This window comes from Macrobrachium nipponense, chromosome 10, assembly GCF_015104395.2.
Source record: "Macrobrachium nipponense isolate FS-2020 chromosome 10, ASM1510439v2, whole genome shotgun sequence".
Classification (NCBI taxonomy): domain Eukaryota; kingdom Metazoa; phylum Arthropoda; class Malacostraca; order Decapoda; family Palaemonidae; genus Macrobrachium; species Macrobrachium nipponense.
The window spans coordinates 46,756,609-46,781,165 of NC_087204.1; the positions used below are offsets into that span (position 1 = coordinate 46,756,609).

The following is a 24,557-nucleotide window of genomic DNA, read 5'->3' on the forward strand; positions in this document are numbered from 1 at the left end:
ATATGAAGTGGACCAGATTTCACTATTCAGTTGCAAAAGCCTCATGGTGTTCATCATAAAGTAGCTTTTTTGATATCAAATCTAGGTACCCACTCAACTTTTTCATTGGATGTTAGTATTTTCTTCTGTAGTGTGACAATGACATCTGCTGTCCTGTAGCTCCTAAATTTCCTGTGTTATTTTCTCTCAGTTAATAGCTGTTAAATCTCTTTGATATGTATAACTGTCATGTGATGTCAAATAATGTTAATATTAATGAAAAACCTAAGACGCTGAACAGTATCAGGTCTAAACTGAAATCCTTGACTGTATAGTAAGTTCTTTTTTGAATACTCGCAGACTCAAATTAACATCTAGATTAAAGATATTTACATACGGGCTTAACACCCGTAGTAGGGAGTTAGTGCCATCAAAGCACCTCATGCAGTGCACTGTAGGCATTACTGAAGGTTGTTTGCAGCGTGCCTTCGGCCTTTAGCTGCAACCTCTTTCGTTCCTTTTACTGTACCTCCTTTCATAATCTCTTTCTTCCATCATACTTTGCACCCTTTCCTAACAATTGATTCATAGTGCAACTGCTAGGTTTTCCTCCTGTTACACCTTTTAAACCTTTTACTGGCAATATCCGTTTCAGCGCAGAATGACCTCATTATATTCAGTTCAATTTATATGGGCTAACATATTGATCTATGGGAATTCTTACCAATATCTCATCGGACACCAGGCAAGCAACCAAGCTTTCCTCTTCAACCTGCTATAGAGAACTTCCTTTTTTTCGCATTGCTGAGAGTAGGTTTTTCTTCCATCTTTTCCTTGGTCTTCCCGCAGGTCTTCTTCTATCTGTCATCCTTTCCAAAAACTTCTTGGGATATCTAGCCCCCTACATTCTTTTTATGTAGCCAAATCAATGTAGGTATCCTCTTTCAACAAAGTTTAGAATGCTTTCCACCCCCAATTCGTTTATAATGTCTTCATTGCATATTCTGTCTGGCCTTGAAAACATCTTTATCAGTCTGAATACTTCAGTTTCTGCTACTTGAATGTGGTTTCTAGTAGTTCTTGATGTTAATGTCCAAATTTCATGGCCATAGGTCAGAAGTGGTCTTAGTATAGTGGTATAAATTATTGTTTTTACTTTCCTTGGCATATTCCTATCTTTCATCGGTGGATAAAGTAGTTGCAAGTTATCAATATTTTTTATCTGATGATGAATTTCTATTTCTGACTTGTTTTCATCAAAGAACATAATACCTAGATATTCTTCTGCAATATGTAAAACCTGGCCCTCCAGTAAGATGTTCACATCTCTAGGTGTTCTTGATAACAACATGATTTCTGTTTTATCTATGTTGTTCCATTCATCTTGTTCACTTTGAAGGTCCTCCCTTGTTCCTGCTATCATGAGTGGTCATCTGCATACATCAGATATATGACTATCTTCACTAAGGTTTCTCTTTTTCTACACTTATCCAGAAACGGGATTAATAGTAATGGTGAGAGGACACTGCTCTGCCTGACACCTGGTTTTATATCTAACCAATCATCATTTTCAGTCGGGGTCTTCACTCTTAAATGTGTTGAGAATTGCTGTCAAGTTTCTGTGGGATGTCCTAGTATTCATCATCCATTGCATGCCATATTTTGTGCCTGGGTACACAATCGAGGTCCCAATATTACCTACAAGTAGTTCTCTGGTAGGTTTCAGCCACTGCACCTTTTCAAGGTTACACAGCCCCTTGTTCTAATGTATGTTGGTCTTTGGACTGCAGTTTGATATCTGCTTTATATTTTATTTACCTAATGGAATAACTGCATCTTGTTGCTTTTGTTCTTCATGCAAGCATAAAGTGTGCAATACTGTCCTGTTTCAACAGGGTTGCAACAAATGGTGTTTTAAGTGAATGATTTCCAATCTCCATCCTTCCCAAGGTCTCTTAGGATATTGTAACTTTATTAATTGACCCTCATATTACTGACAAAAATTAATCGTTCCAGAGCTCTTTTAGGTTGTTGTAATTTTTTTTTTTTTATAAAATTTTAGCAACTAAGAAAGCTCTGTCAGTTAAGTTAAGTATATCACAGTTTTACCAGACCACTGAGCTGATTAACAGCTCTCCTAGGGCTGGCCCGAAGGATTAGATATTTTTACATGGCTAGAAACCAATTGGTTACTTAGCAACGGGACCTACAGCTTATTGTGGAATCCGAACCACATTATATCATAAATGAATTTCTGCCACCAGAAATAAATTCCCCTAGTTCCGCGTTGGCCGAGCCGAGAATCAAAATTCGGACCACCGGATTGGTAGCCGAGTGCGAAATCCATTCGTCCAGCGAGGAATTAGTTCTGTCAGCAATGTGAGATCTAAGTATCAGTGTTACAATTAATTTGGAAACCTTGTGAAGGATGGATATTGCAAAGCATTCGTTGAAAAGACCATTTGTCACATCCTGTTGAAATAGGACAGTAGTGAACACTTTATGCATGCATGATGAACAAAAGCGACATAATGCAGGGTTGTTCCATGGGGTGATTCCCCTAGAAAGGTTGCATTGCTTTGGAGACTTAAGAGGCTTAAGTTGATTTCCTAAGCCTTGTTCGTAGCCTTATTTTGTCTAATGTCTTTTTCTCTTTTATGGTTTTTATGTACTGGTATGACTTGATTGCCTAGTTGAGGGCATTTTCGATTAGTTTATTGATAATAATTTGGCAGGAGCTCATGTCATAAAAACCATACAGGAGATGATTATTTCAATTTGCAAATGAAACCCCATTAAAACAAATTTTTATGTTCTCAGAAATTTATGGTCTTTAATGAAATGCCATAAAATACTGCAGAAAGTGAACGTAAAATTAATGTTTTATAGTTAGTAACCTCGGACTTTTTGCTGCAGTATATTAAGCAGAATTATTGTCTGTTGATCTCGTTAGACAAGGTGTGAATGTCTATGGAGAGATTCATTTCATATATAATTACGGTTCTAAAGAAGACAACGAATGGCTCGCCAGAATCGCTGCTCTTTTAACATTGAATTATACAATCCCAGGTGTCTTCAGTAGATTTTAATTGAACAGTAAGCCGTATTAAAAAAGCCGCACAAGTCTTTCAGTGTTAATGCTGTAGTTTTTACACCATGATATTATATGACAATACTGTGTATATCTCCAGATGAATACAGGCCTATAGTGATATGCTATAAATGGATCTTGATTTTTCCTTGCTTTGAATTCATTATGCTAGCCAGTAAGGAGGAAAATAACAATGAGATCTAGAGTCCTTAGGCGAGAATGAGTTGGCCTTGAAGATTCAAATATCCTTCAGAATCTTTTGTTCCCTAATGAATACTGTAATTGTAGCGAATAACAATTTGCCTCTCTTATTTCAGAAAGTAGTGAGAGACATTGCTTGTAAGGTCTTGTTCCAGCGAAGTAGTTGCAACATACTGTGTTTTTCTCATTTGCAGACGAGTTATAGCTTCAGCAACTTAAGTAGTGGGTGGTACTGTGCACGGGTTACGCCAATTGACCATAGGTGCCCTCGGGATGGATGCCAGACGCGGTCTAGTTTGGCCAAATTATTAGCAGGTACGTTGTATGTTAGCTCGCGATGTTATCTTATTAACATGGGGTGTAAATTTTTATCTACAGATTAGGTTGTCTGTTCAAGTTACCTTTAAGCATTTTCGTCTCTTGGGCGAGAAAAAGAAAGTGTGCAAAATTGATGAGAGAGATTTTAGACGGAATTTTAATTGAGGTTATAGAGAACGATTGTTTTCCAAGTCAAAAAAAATATCCAACAGAATGAGTGTCTTTACCATTATTATTGTAATTTCATTATGGTGGCGTTCGTTTCTTCTCGTCTATTTAAGAACTTTTTCAAGAGTTTCTCATCAGATCATGATATGGAATGGTGGGATGTCAAAGCGTCGCATGGTAATTGGACACAAACGATTGTGAAAATCGAATTTCCAGTTCACGAATTCACAGAAATGTAAACGTCTTCAAAACCAATTACTGATATCTTTTGTGGTATTCTTTCAAACCAAATTTTATAATTAGAGTGTCATATGTCACCCCAAACTCTTGGTTATATTGAAGCGTTTCATGTTTTCAGAGAAGTGATAAACATTTTACCATTCAACAACACCTGGCTCTATGCTTAATCAAAAAGAATATCAGTAATTCTGGACAAAAATAAGATATAGTAAAAAGTAAGAAGGGAGTCAGACAAAGAAGGAAAGATTTTTATGGGGATTTTCATTGAGGCTTTGATTTTCTTTCATATATTGGAATAGAACAAATCATATATCTATAGAAATGGGACTCAATGCAAACTAAAGAAAATATAAATTTAATAAAAAAAGGACTAGTATGCACAAAGGGATGAAGCAACTTCAGTTAGAGGGAGGTTTAATGAATCTTTGAATAATCAGGTTTCGTTTAGGGTTCGAATTTAGAGAAAGTCCAAATAAGTTAATAAAACAAAGGGCAGACTGAATAAGATTTGGAAATCAAATAGACTCAAGTTGCATACGAAATAAGGGAATAGTCAAGTCTAGTACAATCTGCATTGTTATACGGACATGAAACACGGTATGGCAATGAAATTATATCAATTTTAGAACGAAGTTTTAAACTAGAATATTAGGATTCAGAGGGCTGGATGGACTTAAAGATGGTCACGATGATGCAAAATGCGTCAGTTCAGTGTGTAGGTGATAAATTGAAGAGCTCGGATATGGAGATTGCCTGGACAATCCCAATCGCAGAAGAGTTGGAAGGTCCAGACCTACTTAGATGAGAAGGGAGAGGAGGTTTGTGGAAGCTAATGCACAGGTAAGACATGAGTGGCGGAATTTCCCAGATGGCCGTTGCGTCACACAAGGTTGCAGTTGATGATGATAATCGCCATTAGTGGAAGCAGTGATCTTTGAGAAAAATGGAATCTCCGTCATGGTAAAATTTATCAGTTGTCAGGACCATTTAGGCATAGCCAGTGTATTACTACTACTACTCTACTACTACTACTACTACTACTAAAAATACACTGACTTATTTCTAATTACAGCAACGTTTCATAATTCGCTTAGGTAAAATATGAAAATATGTGAAATCGATTTACCAGTGTTTTCTTTTTAAGTTATCTAGCATCTTTATGGTATTAGTTAAACAAATCTCTCTCATTGTTGTCTGCAATGGTTTTGATCTTTTGCAGAATAACTTTTCGGAGACGGTGGAATTTTTTTCAGTTCTGTAGAAATGTTTTTTCTGTGGATTTGTTTCAGCATTCGAGGATGACGGTGTTGATGACCAAGAGGAATATCAAGAACTGCTTGTTTTATGTCTTGTTGGTGCTGGCGTTGCGGTGATAACTGCTGGTGCCTCACTAGCCTGTGTCATTGTAAGGTGCAGACCGTCCCACGGAGTCCTCCATGTTGTTTACAGTAAAGGTAACTAAAACCTTAGTACCCGATTAACAGTTTTCATATGATGTGAACCCTTTCTGAACTTTACGTGAAATAGAGAGCCCTCGTATGTTGAAGACCAACTTCACACTAATCTTCTGTTATGTTCGCCAAATGCTGCCGTTTAATTGTCTGTTAATTCATCTTGTATATAGTTATATTAATATAGATTGTTCAAGTGTGGATATAAAATATTTTTATGTAGCAGAGTTATAACGGTAATTAAACGGTGAAAATTTTCAAGTACAAAGTGTAAAGTCTCCTTTGGAAAAAGAATATGTATGGCCTTGGGCACGCGAAAGGTTAGAAATTGTTATATATAAAGCATACATATATTTAATAACTGAATTTCCGTATAAGTAAAAGGCATTGAATTCTCGAGGAAGAACTTTATCGTTATCACTCTAAGTCCCTCTTTAGATATGACATTACCTAAATGGGCTTTTTCAAGAAGTCACACTAGGCTAACTTAGTTTTCAAACCTGTTAACCTTAGTCTCATAAGAACTTCATTGAGCATTTCCATGTGATGCTCGATCGAATCTGTTGCAATCAGCATATCTATATATACAAAGACAGTCTTGCCTAATAACCCATGCAAAACTGTGTTGATTAACCTCATAAAAGTCATAGGACTACCTGATAAGCCAAAAGGCATCTGCGTAAACTCAAAATGCCCCTTGGGCAATGAGAAAGCGGTAAATTACCGACTACCTTCACTTAGAGGAACCTGCGGAAATCCCTGCATAACGTCTATTGAAGAATATATCCTATGTCCCTCAATTTCCACAAAAAGGTCTGGTATGCAGGCGACCGGATAACGGTCAGGAATTGTTTTCTCATTCAATTTACGGAAATCTACACGTACTCGGACTGAACCATCCTTCTTTTTCCACCTTATTTACATTTCTACCTCTGAAAACTCAGTTTTTCCCTCTACAATAGCCACTGAACCACTATTCCAACTCCAATCCTGGAGGTCTACCACATAAGTATTCTTCTGATATATACTTCCTAACTGTATCATTACAATTCAAGGTGTTACATTGTAATGATACTTCCTAACTGTATCATTACAATGTAACACCTGTGTTTGATACCTTGCTTGCTGACACTGTGCTAATAACCTGTGATAAAACCATTTTAATACATGACCATCATACACAGCACCCTCTTGTGACTGGTTATTTACCCCATGTTCCACATTCACATGAATATCACCCATATTTATATAAGTATCCCCCATATTATCAACCATAACCCCAATGTTATTATCAGTGTCACCATTGTTATCAATATCACCCTTATTAACCAAACCACCATTATTATCAGCATTATTATCACCAATATCACCGCCAGTATCACTGCCAATATTACACCAGTATCACCAATATCACCGTTATCACCAATATCACTATTATTATCACCAATATCACCGCCAGTGTTATCACCAGTATCACCCATATTGACCTCAGTATCCTTATTTACCACAGTTCCACGTACATCCACACATGGAATAAAAACACCAGGTATCCCAACCGTTATGCCACTAACACCTGTATGGACTGATATCCTGTGTCTCCTACATGCAGAATAGCCCAACAAAAGTTTGTTGCCCAACGCAACACCTTTTATCACCAAAATTGGTTTTATTAACATCCGATCACCCAGAGGGAACCGCATTCTTATAAAACCCAAGGTATTCAATCTATGGGCTTGCTCATCACCGTCTCTGTTGAGGGTTTCAAAGGGTATTAGGAGAACGTGGACTGATACAGATCATGGTTCATTAAATTAATTGACTCTGGTATCAATAAAAACTGGGATCTTCACATCCCCCACTGTTCCCTGTACTATCGGTCTGGGCTATGGGGCGTCCCCCACAAGACCACAATGGCATGTATAAATCATCTATACCCGTTTTGTTGATCGGCTTTCCAAAAATTTCTCTGATCTCTTTGGCCCTTCGAGTGGCCTGCTTGGTAAGTTCTCGCATTAGAACTACCAGAGTTCTGAGTTTGGGTCTTGCATCCCTCTGTTTCTGAGATGGCCAAAACCGCCAAAAGTAACTCTACAAAGTTTCTTTGTGTGCCCTTGCCTATTTCAATTGAAACAACGCAACTGTTGCCCTGGATTTATAAATCCCCTCTTATATTCCACTTTTGCATACAGTCGGGGAGAAGGAAAACTTACATCCCTTTCTGTTAAGTTCTTGATCGGTCCCATTAAAAAGTGCTGTCCACTATGGGACATTTGGAAATGTTTCTGAACCTGATGTAGGTTCAATCTTTTCATCAAAGCTATCTACAATGGCGTCCGAGAGAGAGAGAGAGAGAGAGAGAGAGAGAGAGAGAGAGAGAGAGAGAGAGAGAGAGGACCCTTCTGTCCTGTTGCTAACCGGGTATTATCTCTGATCTTGCCCATCGACCTCGGATTGCTAGCTAAGCATCAGCTATCACCAACCCAACTCCTTGCATGCACCATATATTCCCCTCATTAAACTAATTCCCAAGAGAGTAAAAACTCACAACATCCCATATATCCACACTACAGTTACAAAGCCTCATCTAATGAAAAGAAAAAAAAAAGATAATTGCACAATCTCTTGAGAGCGAGAAGGAAAACAGAACAAGAAAAGAAATTAACACTCGCCAAAATTCCTCTTTTCCCACAACATATTTGCTTGTTACTTTCTCCATGACCCATAGCCCCAATACACCGATAGCCCCCTGTAATATTACACTACTAACACCAATATTAAAATAGCCACACCGAATTTATTACACACGTCATATTAACACACTCTTCGAAACGCCACTGCCTTAGCAGGCCGAGTTCTCAACGAACCGATTTTGCTGACTTCAACCCAAACCACATCTCTGCATGATTTCCTAACTCTATGATTCACCCCCATCCTCTCCAGAAACTTAATCCATAGGCCTGATTGCCTTTTCTGACTGCCACCAATCTGTTACAAGGGACTAATTGACCCTGTTAATTAGAAAGATAGAAATCACTAATTGGTAACGTAACATACCTTGAAGAGTCCGCCGCAAACCAGCATCTCTGCAGCTAAATCAAGTTATTAGATCTAGGCTAAATCCAAACTCTGAGATACAAAATAGTCTTTATTTCCTCAAAAGAACTAACATGAAAAACAATGAAAAGGAATTGGAAAATTCAAAACCATGAGACACAATTACTCCTCGAATAGTCATCTTGATTGAAAAATTGTCACACACTATCTCATTGTCAAAAACCTCGTCAGTATTTTCCCAACCAAAATTGTCAGTTAGAAAATTCATTTTCTGTGGTAACAAACCGAATCTATCGGTAAGAGAAACCACGATTATCAGAAATGAAATAAAAAAGGATGGATAATTATCCAATAGAAATTCCAAATACTTTTCACTGCACATCAGCTCCCTTCAGTATGTGTAAAAGTTCAAAGTTTTTCAAAGTCCTTTTTTCACTATTTACCTTCTTGAAGGGTCTTCTGTGCGCCTCCAGGTAATCACTAAAAGATTCTGTAGTCTAATGCCCCGATTTCCTCACTCACTACCGGAATATATTACGTTTCCATTTGTTCTGATGGGTGTACGAACGCAAGCACGCTAGTCTTCTCACGGTTCTGATGTTTGTGGGTATGAACGCACTCAATTGTTCTAGACTAGAACCTTCCATGAACACACCTTGTTTGACGCACAAACATACTCAACTACATTTTTCTGACGTCACGATCACGTGACTTTTCGACCTACCAGGTCAACCTGCCCACCAACGCTTTCGTCTCAACAGTGTTTTGCTTTTCCGTCCGACGACCCAAAGTGTTTCCTGATATCTTAAAGTTTCCCTCAACACTCGCGACTGTGTTGTTACACATTCTCATGTTTTCACGACTAAGTATTTATTATATATATTTATATATATAATTTATATATATATATATATATTATATATATATACATATATATATATATATATATATATATATCTATATATATATATATATATATATATATATATATATATATACATATATGCACATGGCACTTTGTGCTTCAGTATTTTTCAATAACTCAAGCGCAAAATTGAACCTTTTACCTTAGTAACCACTCAGGGAAAAAGAATTGATATTCTTGTATGCAAAAGAAGCCTTTACTGTGATTCTTGTTTAGACATTGCATTTGCACGCGAAATGCAGGATATGGAAATGTAAATATTTCCAAATGTGAAGAATCTCCCTAAGAAGATCTGACTAATAGGACAAAAAGTTTTGGGGAAGTAAAAGAGAAATCAATTTGATAGGACACATCTTAAGTTCTATATCTGTTATAAGGAAAAGATTAATATCGGACTTTAAGATAACGGCCGAAAAACGAAAGCATAGGGCTTAGTTTAGAAATATATTTTTGCGTTTGCGAATATTAGAGGTTTCCTAGGTAACTGAATTTTAAAAGTGCAACATATCTGAATAAATGATTTAAGCCTCAAAATGGAAAACCAATATAGAGGACAATTGACTTAAAATGGAATAAAACTAACTTGTTAACAGAATATTATTTTTTTAATATTAGAGACTGATCATAAATGGTCAACTTTAATTAGCTGATGAGAGATGATGAATGCAGATCAACACATCTTGGAGGTTATTTGTCTACATTGCATGTCACTAACATTAGGATTGCAATGATAGGAGCGACGACGATATCCAGTCCACCTTGAAGAATGTCTCTAATTTAGGCGAAAAGGGCATCCATGGAACGAGGAAACGATTGTTGGAGGGAGGTCTCATTTGAAAATACTGGTAGGCAGATTAATTACCGTCGTCGCTAAGGAAGAACCTGGCGCGGTCGTGCTGCTACTACCTATTCCCGTGGTTCTCATATCCTAGTGTTAGCTTATTTATAAATTTGCCTAGAAACCTATATCTCCGTGAAAGTATATATATCGTTTATCTCCAGCTTGGAATAGCCATGTGTTGTGATAAGTACATTAAAAAAATGCTAAAACGGTGAAAAGTCAAGGCGACATAGCAATTATTGAATATAAACCCACGCAGACGGCCACACATATACATGTGTGTCCGTGCGTTCATATAACATCGTGCAAGTGCAATGTCTGACCAATAGCGATTGCCGTTTTGGAGCTTCTCTGTCCTGGGATTCCGGGATAAAATTAGTCCCAATCCTCGGATCCCGGGAATTCCCGGGATTTTCAATTGTATAAAATTGCACATTACACCTAAGTTTCCCTTTCAGGTTTTAGATATGCAGAAACATTACTGTAGAGTGGCTGTCTTATTAATTCCGCCTAATGTTTAGTTCCAGCATACACTTTGTTTTTCAACACGTTAATTGACAATCGATATAAATTATATATATATATATATATATATATATATATATATATACATACATACATACACATATATACCATACAGTATATATATATATATATATATATATATATATATATATATATATGGGACTGGTAGGTAGGGAAAGAATATGTTCCTCTTAAAAAATCTGCAAACTTGTACATGATTATTTTGTCACGGTTTTATATCACTGTCCTCTATAGGTTTAGCTACTGAGATAAACTGGTAACAATGAAATAGACACTTTATCCTCCACGGATTTATTTGACAGGACTTATCTTGCAAAAGTTTTGCCATTTTGCAACTAGCGAGATGCTGTTGATGGTAAAATACAATTCACTCTAAATATAATATTATAGATAAAAATCAAAACAGTGACATAATTTAGACATCTATCATTATGCACAGTATATATGAATATAAACAGAACAACTAGTCCACAAACATCCTGCAGTCAAATTTGTCGCTATTTTTGTACTTAATTTTGTCTTGGGATTTCCCGGGATTATTAAACCTTGAAAATTTCCCGGGATCCTGGGAAACAAACCCTGGCTGACCAAGAATCACAGTAGAGGCTTTTATGTTTTGAAAAATACTGCAGCACAAAGCTTTGTATGTAGCAAAATTCTACGAGGCTTCAAGTTTTCATTTCTTTATTGCTACAGTAGACTAGAGGCAAAATCTGAAAAGAGGCCTAGAAATCACTTTAGGGAATACGGAATGTTAGGAGCTGGCATCCATGATAGACTGTTAAAGTGGTCCATAGTGAACATATTTCAAGTGGATGCCCAGTAAATTTGGCCTTTTTTAAATATTATACAGCCAAAACAAAATGGCTGCCATTTTTGAAAACTCCAGATGCTAATAAAAAGACACAACTTTGTGTTTATTTAAGATAACGTAATGAAATTTGTTGCATTTGAACATATTATGATAATACACACCTCTAAAGATGAAAGCAATATCTTATCTATTTCGTTCCCTATGGAGAGACAAATAATGAAAAAATGCTCTGAAAATCCGACAAAATTACATCTTGATGCATTATATTAAGCTTGTACAAATGTACTGACATGCTTTAATGAAGTTCTTTTGATGTAAAAAAAAAAGAAACTGTGTTGGGATAATATTAACATCGACGTCAGTTTTCCAAGGTCTAGTCCGAGTCGTCTTGGGCACTGTTCAAAGGATTTCGACAAGTTCCGTCAGCGCAATCACAACCGGCGGTACATCTCAGCTCCTTAAGACGACAACTGCATCTGTTGGATTCGCAGTTCTTACACTGGCATTGTGTAAACTTGAGGTAAACCGTGGAAGATATATCTGGTTGTGAGGTCAGTGAACAGAGCCAAATTGTACACTGATGGTGTGCTCACTTGATAAGCAGCTTCAGAGAAAAACGGATTAGTGGCAATTTCTCTGGTTCTTTGTAATCTTTGAGGAACATTTTGAAACGCATGTCATTGATGTTTGTGTTGTTTTCATTGTTTGAATACAGTCCGCAGATGAAGCTCTACATCTGACAGTGTTTTTTCGGTAAGTGTGCCACATCCGAGCCCATCCAGTAACGGACAGTTCTTAATGAACGTTTTTCATAATATTGTTTTGCCATGCCACAAAATTGGCTGACTGTGTCACAGCCAGAGAGAGCATGAAATGCTGGGATATTGTGGAGAGCTGGATTAAGGTCTACAGCATGCACAGCAACAAAGCTCCTTTGCTTCGCTGTTCCCGTTTGGAACCAAACCTAAGATCTGTCACAGACTTGGCCTGTAACAGTACCCTGGTATCAGCTTCATTGTGGTTAGATTTGAGGGGGTTGACGTCCGTTCCACAGGATGACTCAACAGCCGTTCGATCATGAAATCCTCTAGATGTCCCGACTTCACGATTCGGTTGAATCGACCTTGCTTGACGAATGAGCTCCATGCTCAAAAAGTGTTCCAGGTCTTGCTGGTTCTCTGGGAGGTCAATAAATTGCCTCCAGTTCATGGGTGAGTGGTGTCCTTGATAGTATTTGCTTCATACTTATCAAACAAGACGTCAGCTATGGAGCAAGTGTCACTGAAGTGACTGAAGACAGAGGCGACGAACCAGTCTGCGAGTTGTCCAAAGTTGTGGGCATTTGCAGGTTTGCCGATTGCTTGAACAAGTACCTGATCATCGATGATTACACAAGTTTTCAGATTTACTATTGACAGTTGTTCCTCTACAGTTGTTCTTGTCTGAGGGGTACTTCCGAGAGCTGCTTTGTTTGTGGATCCCATTGCTCCAGATGTGTCTGCAAGTGATAGGGGAACTGGTGAAATTTCGTGGCTGAGGATTTCCTTCAGGTCCATCTCGCGTCCAGCTTCTTTCAAAACAAGCAAGCGTTGAAAGAGGTTACAATCTGCTTTGATGTGTTTTTGTTTCAGAGCCAATTCTTTTTTTCTGGGCCTGATACGTGTTTTTCAGCATCAGGCTTTTTGACTGTCTGAGCTTGTCATGGAATCCCACTTTTTTCATGATGAGACATAAGCCCACAAATTCTTTCAATTTGTCTTGCCTTTTTGCACTTGCTGTCAGAAGACATTCCATCATTTGAGAAGAAGCTACATCTCGAGTGGCCAGGCTAATGACAGTTGGATTTTGGTGTTGAAAAATGTCAAATCTGGTCGACAATCTTCTGAACATCATCCTTGTCCTGCTTTAATCATGAGGGTCTAGCTTCCTTTACATAGGAAGGGTTGTAGCATTCATCTGTAGCATGAATGTCCAACACTGCACTTATGTCGTCTACAATTCTGCTCCGTTCGTTGCTCCTTCTGATCTCGTTATTCCTACAAGATTACAGGCAAGTTGGTCGACTTTGTTAATGTGCTCTAAGGCTTAATCCATCGATAGTGTTCCTACTGAGCAAACTAGGGTAACATTGTTGCAAAGGACGATTTATGTAGGTTCCAGTTTCCATTTCTCTGCATACAGGAACTGCAACAAGATGGCGATCATTTTGATGTACATCACCCAAATTCTGGGAGTGGGTGGTTGTGTCTCTTGGAAGTCGTCCAAAAATCTTGTTATTCCGGAGTTCTGAACTGTATCTTTCAGTGCTTTGACTTTGTTGCTGGTCACATCTTGCTCATTGTGTGCTTCCAGAGCTATAACGACGTGGACAGATAATGTTTGGAGTTCAACTTCTACTTGGTGATATTTAGCCCATACGATGAATGTTGGCTAGAGTGTTTTCCAAACAGCTTCAAATGTTGGCTTGTGCACACGAACAGCCCTGTTGTATGATTCGGCCTGTATGTTATTTTGAGCTGTATTCTCTCTTAAGATGGAACTCTCTGTCCACACCTCAGTAAGACCAGAGTCTGCAAAGTGATTTTCGATCTCACACATGAAATTCTTGACAATGTGGAACCCCCCAAGTCGCAAGAATATCGTTTTGCATTCATTACTGTTCGCCCACTGTATTTCCTTGGCCTTGCAGTACAGCTGCTGGTCCAGAGTGATGACTATGGACTGGCCAGGATTTATAATGTTGGAAATCCTCAGGCATCGCCTCATAACTATCCACAGCATGTCGTTCTCGTGGGCCGGGGCGTTGACGAGAGGCAAATACCCAATTGTGCAGAGCTCGTGTTTGTCTTTTGTTGTAACTTGATTGAACCCGGTCCACGTAGGCACATCGTCACTGTTGGAGCCATGGGGGCATGAGAGAATCCAGGCCATATCTCGGGCAGAAGTTTCGTCAGACACCTGATCATCTTGGGTAAACATTTTCTCATTCAAGGTGGCTGTGAATTTAGGATCTTCTCGAGAAGATTGGCGAGTGACTTTCTCCAAATGATGAAGTTTGGGAGCGATCTTCAAGGACCCTGACTTTCCAAGAGGATGTACTTCACCAAATCATTATGGTGTGGCATGATATATCTTGGCATCAATATATTTAGGATAATTCATAGGTATCAATGAGAGACAAATGCACATTTCAGAACCATATATTTGGTAAAGGTTAAAATATGGCCCATTTTTTTAATAGTCAAATCTGACTATTGTGTATAAATATGCACATAACTTTATTAAATATGTATAGTTTGGCATTATATTTGCTGGTAATTTCGTGGGTATTACTGGCGTAAAATATACCAAACTGCAGAAACATACCCACAGTGAAAGTCAAGATAAGTCGCGAGATTTGAAAATTAACCGAGTTCAGCTTTGAGTTTTTTGTACATTTTTGTGACTGATCTGTATATAAAACTTTATCAATTCATTATGGAATGGCTTAATACTTATTGGACACTTTACTGGTATTACTGCGATGATATATGTCAAATTTCAAAACCACAGCTTCAGTACAATTGAAGTTCTAACACATTTTCCAAATTATACATTTCTATTTGTCCAGCCCTTTTGTTTTTGGTTTAGAAAAATTAAAAAGGCCTGAATCAATGGGCATTCACCTGAAATATGTTCAGTAGGAGTCATATTTACCAGGTGACATGGATGCCTGCTCCTAACATGCCGTACCCCCTGAAGTGAAATCTGAAAATTTTCTTCCAGTCTACAGCGCTACTCCTCTTTACTTTGTTATATACTTTTATCTCAGTAATTTCCTTATCAGCCTCGAAATTGCTTTGTATATTTGTCGTAGAATATGTAATATGCCACCGGTTCGCTACTGGAAGCAATAAATATCTCGTTGGTTCTTTTCCATTTTTCTGTGTTGTGCTTCTCAGATAGCAGTGATAGTGGATAGCGTTAAGAATTTACATACGAGGCTACCCTCGTTACCATGATTTAAATCTTGCTCATCAATATGCATGTAACAGCATTATCAGGTATCACTGTGTATTAGACGTGACAGCTCGTATCCAATTACCATATGCTTTTTTCCACAGTGTTATCTTGCTTCCATGTATTTTCCACCTTCATTCAATTTGGGCGGTGGTTTTCGTCCTTTTATGTCCGCTTTTTTAAATGGAAGGAAAATGAATTGTATAAATAATGTTTCATGAAGTTTCAATATGGTTCCAATGTTTATTGAAAATCTGTTTGGGTATCGTCATGAAATTTTAATATAATAGATCAATGTTAGGTAATTAATACTCATTATGAAATGGGAAACTTCATGCACGGAACGTACACAGAAACACAAATACAAAACAACTCACCTCATGGAAAGCTTTAATTTATTCCCTATCTAAAAAAAAGATGATGTAGGTTATTCTCACTGAATATAGATATTTAAATTTTATCCTATACATTTTTTATCTGTGAACCCTAGAGTGAACGAAAACATTAAGTCACTTGAAATAGCCTTTGTAGACAGTGAAGAACGTTTTAGAAAGTTGTTAATGATAATTTATTTTCTTTTAAAAGTTAACGGGTATACTGTTTAATTGGGAAAAACATGCACAAAAGCATAAAGTAGCTCATAAATCAAAAATTTTCAACTAGATAATAAGGTGATGTGATTCCTTCATCATAGATAATATTTTCGGAATGTTCTACCCGGAGGGAATTATGGAACATGAACGTTTTTTATATTCATTTAAACTGGAAAAACATACATTCTTTACACACAGTGAATGAAACGAGAGGGGGATCGAGGAAGAGCATACACGACTTCGAATGCCTACTTCCCCCATTTTCTTATTGGAACGGGAAGATTGTCATTGACATTAAGAAGAGTCATTGGCACCATCTAGGGTACATCGATTCATGTTATATTATATTATCTGTACAGTCAAAAAGGAGGTTTGGTTAGGTAATGAAATAACTAGCACCGATAAGGAAATAAGTGATGTTCAAGCTGAAATAAAGTTAAGTGTTTCTGATTTTGTTGGTAGACATGATAAAGATAGAAAATATTGAATTACGAAAGGTGGGTAATCGATATTAATGACTACAAGTGACGAAAGGACAAAATGAAAAGTTGAAACATTAAGGAAAAACTGTTAATATTAGGTATCATTGAGGGAATATTACGGAACAAAGTCAATAGTGTGGACACTTGAAATTAATTTTTGGAATGTCGTTGATGCATAGGATGAAACATAAAAACTGCATCATAAGGCCATACAGAAACACCAAACGATATAGACGAGGACAAAGGTGACATTTATAGTTACTCGAGTGACGAGTTTGAAAAAGAGGAATATACAAATACTTTCTTTATATCAAGGTCTTTCTAACAAATACTTTCTGTATGTCAAGGTCTTTCTAACTTTTCAGACCATGAATAAACAATGGCCGGATTTTTCTTGACTGATAAACTATCTCACTGACTAGCTGCAACGACCATTTTTAACAATTTACCTATTCTACTGACCTTATATACAGACATGCATATATATCATCCTCTTCCCAGATGTCGAAGTATGAATAATAACAATAATGGTGATTATAATATTAATAACATGAATAATGATAATAACTGTGATGATTACATTATGATAATATTATTGTCAATACATTACATGGCCGTTTGCATAGGAAAAACAAACTATATGTTGTTGTTTTGTTTTTGTTTTTTGTTTTTTTTCAAATACTGTTTTTTTCCATACAGGCGTTGCGACCGTGTGGCAACTTTCGCGGGTATCTGAACGATACTTTACGAATCCTTGAAACTCCATGGTAGCAATGGTTTTCAGAGAGTAAGACTTGGTGCGTAGTTGAAGTTAAAGGAAACGTGAATTGCGCCGTGGAACCGTATTACTCAATTAATATTCTCATATGATGCATTCCTTGTACTCTCCTCTGGTGTTTTCAGTGTACGAAGCAACATAAGAATTCCATATACTAACTACTATTGCTAGTAATACCAATATCTGAGCCTTATTTAAAATATATGGACAGGGTGTCTCTTGATGTACGTTATACTACAGTATCAATGAGTGGGAGGGCCTTCAGTAATGACGTTTTACTGGTCTCTCTACGAGCTTGATAGATTTAGTTAAATTTCCCTTTAAATTTCTTTGATGTACTGTGATAAGTGCATTAATTATCAACACTAGACATCACTGCATATTTTGCTCATTAGGCTGAGGCGTCAAATAGCTATTTCCAAAATAGGGTCCATATCCGATGCTTTGGTAAGATTTTATCGACGAATATCTATGACTGGCACTGATGCACTCAGATTGGAGGGGTGACCTTCCAAACATAGAAATACTTAATGCTCAACACTATAAGGTTGAGGATTTTGGTCTGTCACCAGACTCCTCCACAGACAGGTATGCTGGTTAGAGAAGCTGCTCTAAAGACGCCGTTGACCGCAACCTTGTCCTATAAATCAGGAGAAGAATCAGGTGTGTTACAATATTGGAAATGTGCTTGCAAAGTATGAAGCAGGAGTTGGAGATCAGTACAGCACCGTAAAAGGGTTGTAATGCTCAGTATACATGCATATGAAAAGAAAGAGTTAACAGGCATTTTGAATTGGAGCAACGCTAGGTTAAGATTGGGGTACAGTGGTTTATGAGAGGCTACCACAAGTGACCGCTGGATATGCATGAAAATGACGGGCCTGCACTTCACCACTATGCCTTGATTTGTACGAAGCTGCAGGGCGATAATCCCACTCCTTTATAAGGGCCAAGTAATGAGTCTACTTGTAAGGCGATGGGTCGAGGAGTTGTGGTACGTCTTGAATGATATGCTCGAGGGGTTTACAAATTGTAATATTAGAACAGAAGTTCATTGCGACGGTCAAATGTAACGGATTAGTGTTATGTTAATTGTCACTTAATTTCTTTTTTAAACAGCATTATCAAAATATTACTGTTATGGATTACCAGTCTAGCGTATTTCTCTCCCAGCAGGTACTATTTATAGCATAATGGGATGTGGTAATAACTCAGATTAAGACTGCCATTGTTATTACTCTCATATTTTTTCATTTCCATGGCACATTTGGTTTCACGTGTATATTCCGTTTTGACTGTTATTTCAGTAACAGGTCAAGGCCTTTGACATCATTACTAATCACACATGTTTGTGTTACAGCAATAGCTGTATTCATGTTCAGACGTTGCGTGTTAATTTCTGCAATTATTATTATTATTATTATTATTATTATTATTATTATAACAGGTTCTATTGAAAATAATGACTATTTACGCCGCGTTTATTTTGCAAAGAAAATTCTCTATTCTTAATAATAATAATAATAATAATAATAATAATAATAATAATAATAATAATAAATAAATAATAATATAATAATAAAATAATGTTCTAAAGGGTCCACAATAATACAAAGTGTAAAAAGTCCGTGTATAATTTTGAAGACTTTACAGGAAGCTTTCGAACCCTTCCCTGGGTTCATCTTCAGTCCAAATGAACAATAAGTTACGACAAGTACAGAGGTAAATTTAAAAAACAAGAGACGTTGAAGATCGTTGACAACGGTCGTTAGCTCGTTAATGGGCCAGGTGAAGAAAGAGGGTAGTTAACAACAACTAGGTGATACCCTCTCCCCTATCAATCCTATCAATCTACGCCCTTGGATGAAGGACTTCATGTAATGTTGCAACAACCTGTACGAAGATCCAACAGGATTGCAGCCAGTAGGATTGATAGGGGAGAGGGTATCACCTAGTTGTTGTTAACTACCCTCTTTCTTCACCCGGCCCATTAACGAGCTAACGACCGTTGTCAACGATCTTCAACGTCTCTTGTTTTTTAAATTTACCTCTGTACTTGTAACTTATTGTTCATTTGGACTGAAGATGAACCCAGGGAAGGGTTCGAAAGCTTTCTGTAAAGTCTTCAAAATTTATACACGGACTTTTTACACTTTGTATTATTGTGGACCCTTTAGAACATTATATATACTCTTGTGATAGAGAGTTTTTTCCCAATAATAATAATAATAAAATTTTTCCCAATAATAATAATAATAATAATAATAATAATAATAATAGAGAAAAACGGTTCTGTGCAAAATAAACGTGGGTGTTGTTGTTGTCAGTGTTACTACTGCTTAGCCGTGTTTTTTCGGAAGGATAGGTACACTTCAACCCTTTTGGGCGGCCTGGATATTTATCATTCAAAGGATTGGGATTGTACATAATTCAGTTCTTATGAGCGAATGAATTTGAAGAATTTTACAAGAAAAAAATGTTAAACTGCGAAATACTGGGGAAAGAACTTACCTCCATATTAAGTGATAAGGGTGCTTGTAAAGCTGAGAAGCTTAAAATAATGTATAGCAAAGCGTTTGAGAGGGAAACAGGACGAAAAACAAATGAAGATATTTTGTTTTTTTACAGTGGTGATGGAGGGAATGGGCTTCGCATGTGCCCTTTGTATTATAATCAAATATGTTTGTAGAACAGTAAGGCATTATTAATAGGGTGCTGAAGCAACTTTTGTTTGATAGTAAGAATTAGCTGCGTTATCATATCAGCCATTCCAATGCTAGGATTTTTATTGCACAAAGTCTCATAAATTAAAAGCTCCTCACTAAAGCTAGATATTGAATATTGACTCGACAACTTCTCAAGCTGAATGGAACGTCACCAAACCTAGATAATTGGCTATATGATTAAAGTAATCTAATTTGACAGTTAAACTCGGGTAGAACTTACAGATAGTAAATCGATTGTGATGCCTTTGGAAAAACGAGAGCCCATGTGTTAAAAAATGCTAAGTGAAATGTGAAAATAATTACAAACCTTTTTAATCAATAATGAGATGATTGGCTTGTGCCCCACAAAAAGGGCTGATTATCTTGGTCAAATGAATAACCAACATCTTTGTGGGTTTATCTTGATTTTCATTTTATTTTTAATTTTTTTTAAAGATTTTTCATTATCATATATTGAAGAAATTGTGTGGTAACATAATGAGTGAAATAGGATTATAGTGATTAAACTTGAGTGGCTTCAGACTAGTTATCAGCAGTTTTGTCTTTTGTGCAAACAAGCGTATAGTATCGAAAGTTGGAAAATACTGTGTATCAGCGACGGAGATAAATTTTCGCTGTCATTATCAACATCTGAGAAATATTGTCTGATAAACGAAAAATTGCTCAAGTCTAATTAACGCTCGTATTCCTTAATGTAGTTACCTAGCTGGAATTAATGTCTTGCTCGGCGTCGTTCCAGTTAAAAAAGGACAAAGTTCTCAGGCGTTAAAAATTTAATATTACAGAAAAATAGTAATAGCATGATTAGTCTTTTTTTTTTCTAAATATTGTGTTTAAGTGCAGTCCCCAAGATCTTTATTTTTACGTTTTCTTTTGCAAGGACTCAAATTAACCGTACCAGAATAGACAGGATCATTTATTTTCACGTTGATAAAACCAAATAATAATTCATTCTTTTTCTTTACTTGTAATGCAAACTGTTCACATTTCCATTCGTACCATTCCTATTCTTCGTCTTTTACATTGAAGTGTTTTTATTCTCACTATGATAGTTACACCTCCTCAAGACATTTTAGTTCTTATTTTTTTTTGCTGTTAGTGAGAATTCAAAGAAGTGATATTTTTTTTCCAGTAAACGGCGTCGAGACATTGAAGGGAGTTCAAGAGGTACTGCTTGTCTGGACAGCAGCTGGAATTGATGGACCCCATCTTGCCCCGGTCATTCACGCATTCAAGAAACTTCTGATATCCTACAGCCGTTGCAAGGTGTGTCAGTTTTTAAAGTTTGTCACACTACATTAATACGAGTTTGTGTACAAAGAAACGATTAATACCTTTTTTCTTTAATGGCTGTAGACATGATGCACCGAAAGTTTGGTATCATGCATATTAGCCTTCTAATTTGAAAGTTTCTTCTTATTTGAAATTGATCATTTGCAGTCGTTTCCATGTATTAACATCCGTACCATTTATCTTTATATTTGCGTTCTTCAATATATATATATATATAATACTATTAATATATATATATATATATATATATATAATATATGTATGTATATATATCCTTAAGTCTATATTCACACTGTATATAATAGAAGTTGACAGACCTTTATATACAAAAACAGAAAAGGGGTGGGGGGGGGGGGTGTTAGGATGCAGTTTGTTAATCTGGGTGGCATGTTCTTAAAGCAAAAGAGACAAGGGAGAGTGGATTAAGGGACAATCCAGGATGGAGATTTAAATTCCTTGTTGACATGGCTTCAATAAAATGGATTCCAACAGATTCCTGCAGAGTGTCGATGAATTATCCCAGTTAATAGGATGGCCTGTCTTTAAGCCAATGATCCGCAATGCCACTAAATGAATAATGGCACTGCAGATCATTGGCTTTAGAAAGGCCATGCTCAAGGTCCTTTAAATATACCCGAGTATATTTAAAGGACCTTGGCCATGCTATTAAATGGGATAATTCCTCGATAATCTGTAGGGTCAAAGATCTCCGCAAAAGGAATCTGTTGGAATCCATTTTATCGAAGCCACGTCAACAAGCAGACTGAGGATTGGGCACACTTATTTGACCCATCAGTTTATTTTCGAAGAGAGCAGCCTCCCAGAGTGTGCTTGCGGTGGCGAGATGCTAACAGTGGAGCACATTCTGGTTGCATGCCCCAGATATTTTAACCAGAGAGAGAGAGATATCTTAGGGGTAATCCCTTTGTGATATTTTGGGAGATGAAGCATATATTTCTGCTCTCATCTGCTTTTCAAAGTCTATAAACATTTTTAATAACATTTAATTATTTTTTATCTATCACATCATATATATATCTATCTATATATATATATATATATATATATATATATATATATATATATATATATAGATATATATTTATTAAGCATTTTCATTCATTCATTTCTTCATTAATTCATTCATTTCTCATATGGTAATTTATATATGAATCATTTTCTTCATACACTTATTAACTCATTTATAATGTAATTTATTTACTTTCCATTACGTTGCTGAATGGCTTCTTTGGCCCCAGTGCCTGGGCTTTTGCCCTAAAACTCATACATCCATCCATCCATCTCCTTGTTAATAAATTTGTGAAATCGTGTGAAACATGAGTTGGAAATTTTCCCTGAGAACGGATATGAATAGAATTATTATAAGCTAAACAGCGGATTGAACAGATAGAAAAGTAAATACATTCAAAGATAATGACACTTATGATTGAAAACTAATTAAAGGTATCAAGAGCAACCTCATAACGAGACATTCGTAAAGAAAACAGAGGATATACAAAGTGACAAGTTGATGAACAGGTCAGTACTATAGTATTTCCAAAATGACCAGAGCTCTCAGGCGGGGCTTTTTGGGTCCTCCCACGTGTGTTTAATCTCCGCATATCTGCCAAATTTATAACAACAACAGAGAGATAAAACCATTTCTCCCATTACAAATATCAAATATCATCTTTTCCGTTACGGAATGTTTTATTATGAATATAATAAGAGATAAAACATCAAATTACTGAAAGATGAAGGGAATAATAATTAAGATCATCAGTAATAACCATGGAGGAAATTATAGATACCTTAAAAACATTTCCGTCGTAACTCTGAAATATGATGACCCTGGAATTGAAACACACCAAATACGTATTAGGAATGTAAGTACTCTTGAGTTTTAAATACAGCCCATTGCAAATCCCACTGAAAGATAGGCACTACGTGTGATTAAAAAGTTTATGACTTCAGATTATCAAAATGGGGGAAATGGGTAATGAGACGTGATGGTTGTTGTATGTGCGTACCCGAATAAAAAGGATATGGCGCCAGATGAATAAGGCGCGAAGAGATTGTTGATAAACTGACATAACATATGGGTAGGACTCAAGTAAGATAGATTGGGCGATTTCGCCGACTATTGCTGGAAGGTACAAGGTAACGAAGTTGCCAGTTCGGTTGTCTATTTATTTATTGTTTCTCTCTCTCTCTCTCTCTCTCTCTCTCTCTTGGTAAACAAGTTGGGTGATTTTTCAACTCTGGGGTTAGGCTGAAGGCTGATTTTCTTCTTCATTTTCCCTTTTTACCTTTACTAGAAAAGATAAACTATTAGCTATTTTCTTGATTATTGTGTGTCTCCCCACACACATTATATATATATATATATATATATATATATATATATATATATATATATATATATATATATATAATTTTTCAATAAAAAAAGAACATCACTACATAAAATCTAATTATAGAGATATATTTCTTAAAATTCTTCTAAAACATTCTGTATTTAAGCCACGTACTGTGACGGTTTATTGAGAAGAATTAGAAATTTACATATAATATATATATATATATATATATATATATATATATATATATATATATATATATATATATATATATATATATATATATATATATATATATATATATATATATATATATATATGCCCAAAGGTGTAAAATAAGAGACTGGGTGTAGTCCCTGACCGGTTTCTACTTTAATACCAAGCCGTTGACGAAGGACTGATACATTGTATTAGAACTCACCAACATGTACTACAGAGACATTACTGACAAACCTACACAAGCGTTTGAGACTACAGATCCCCCTATGACGTGTCAAGATAAGTGGCTTCAAAACTCATTTTTGGCAGAAATCATCTGACGGGGTGTCAGGGAGGCAGTACTGGAAATCTCATTAGTACTGCTGCCCCCCGCCCTCCCTCTTATTGTGTTTACGAATAAGATAATCCTTTTTCCCAAACATTTCTATTGCCTACCTTAAATTTTAAATATTTTTCAAATTTCTTTTGATGTTATAGGA

General features: G+C 36.4%; 1 protein-coding gene across 5 annotated transcripts in view; it reads left to right on the top strand.

Annotated features, from left to right (window-relative positions):
* The window catches only part of LOC135223605 (uncharacterized), a 910,537-nt gene that overhangs the window by 539,374 nt on the left and 346,606 nt on the right, over window positions 1–24,557 (top strand). For all 5 annotated transcript variants that reach the window (XR_010316536.1, XM_064262183.1, XM_064262184.1 and 2 more), the window contains 3 exons: window positions 3,466–3,586; window positions 5,287–5,451; window positions 21,339–21,472. Coding sequence is in view for 4 of the 5 variants with exons in the window: in XM_064262183.1 (XP_064118253.1) it covers window positions 3,466–3,586; window positions 5,287–5,451; window positions 21,339–21,472 (420 nt within the window). In the remaining variant the exon portion in view is untranslated. The remainder of the gene's footprint in view (window positions 1–3,465; window positions 3,587–5,286; window positions 5,452–21,338; window positions 21,473–24,557) is intronic.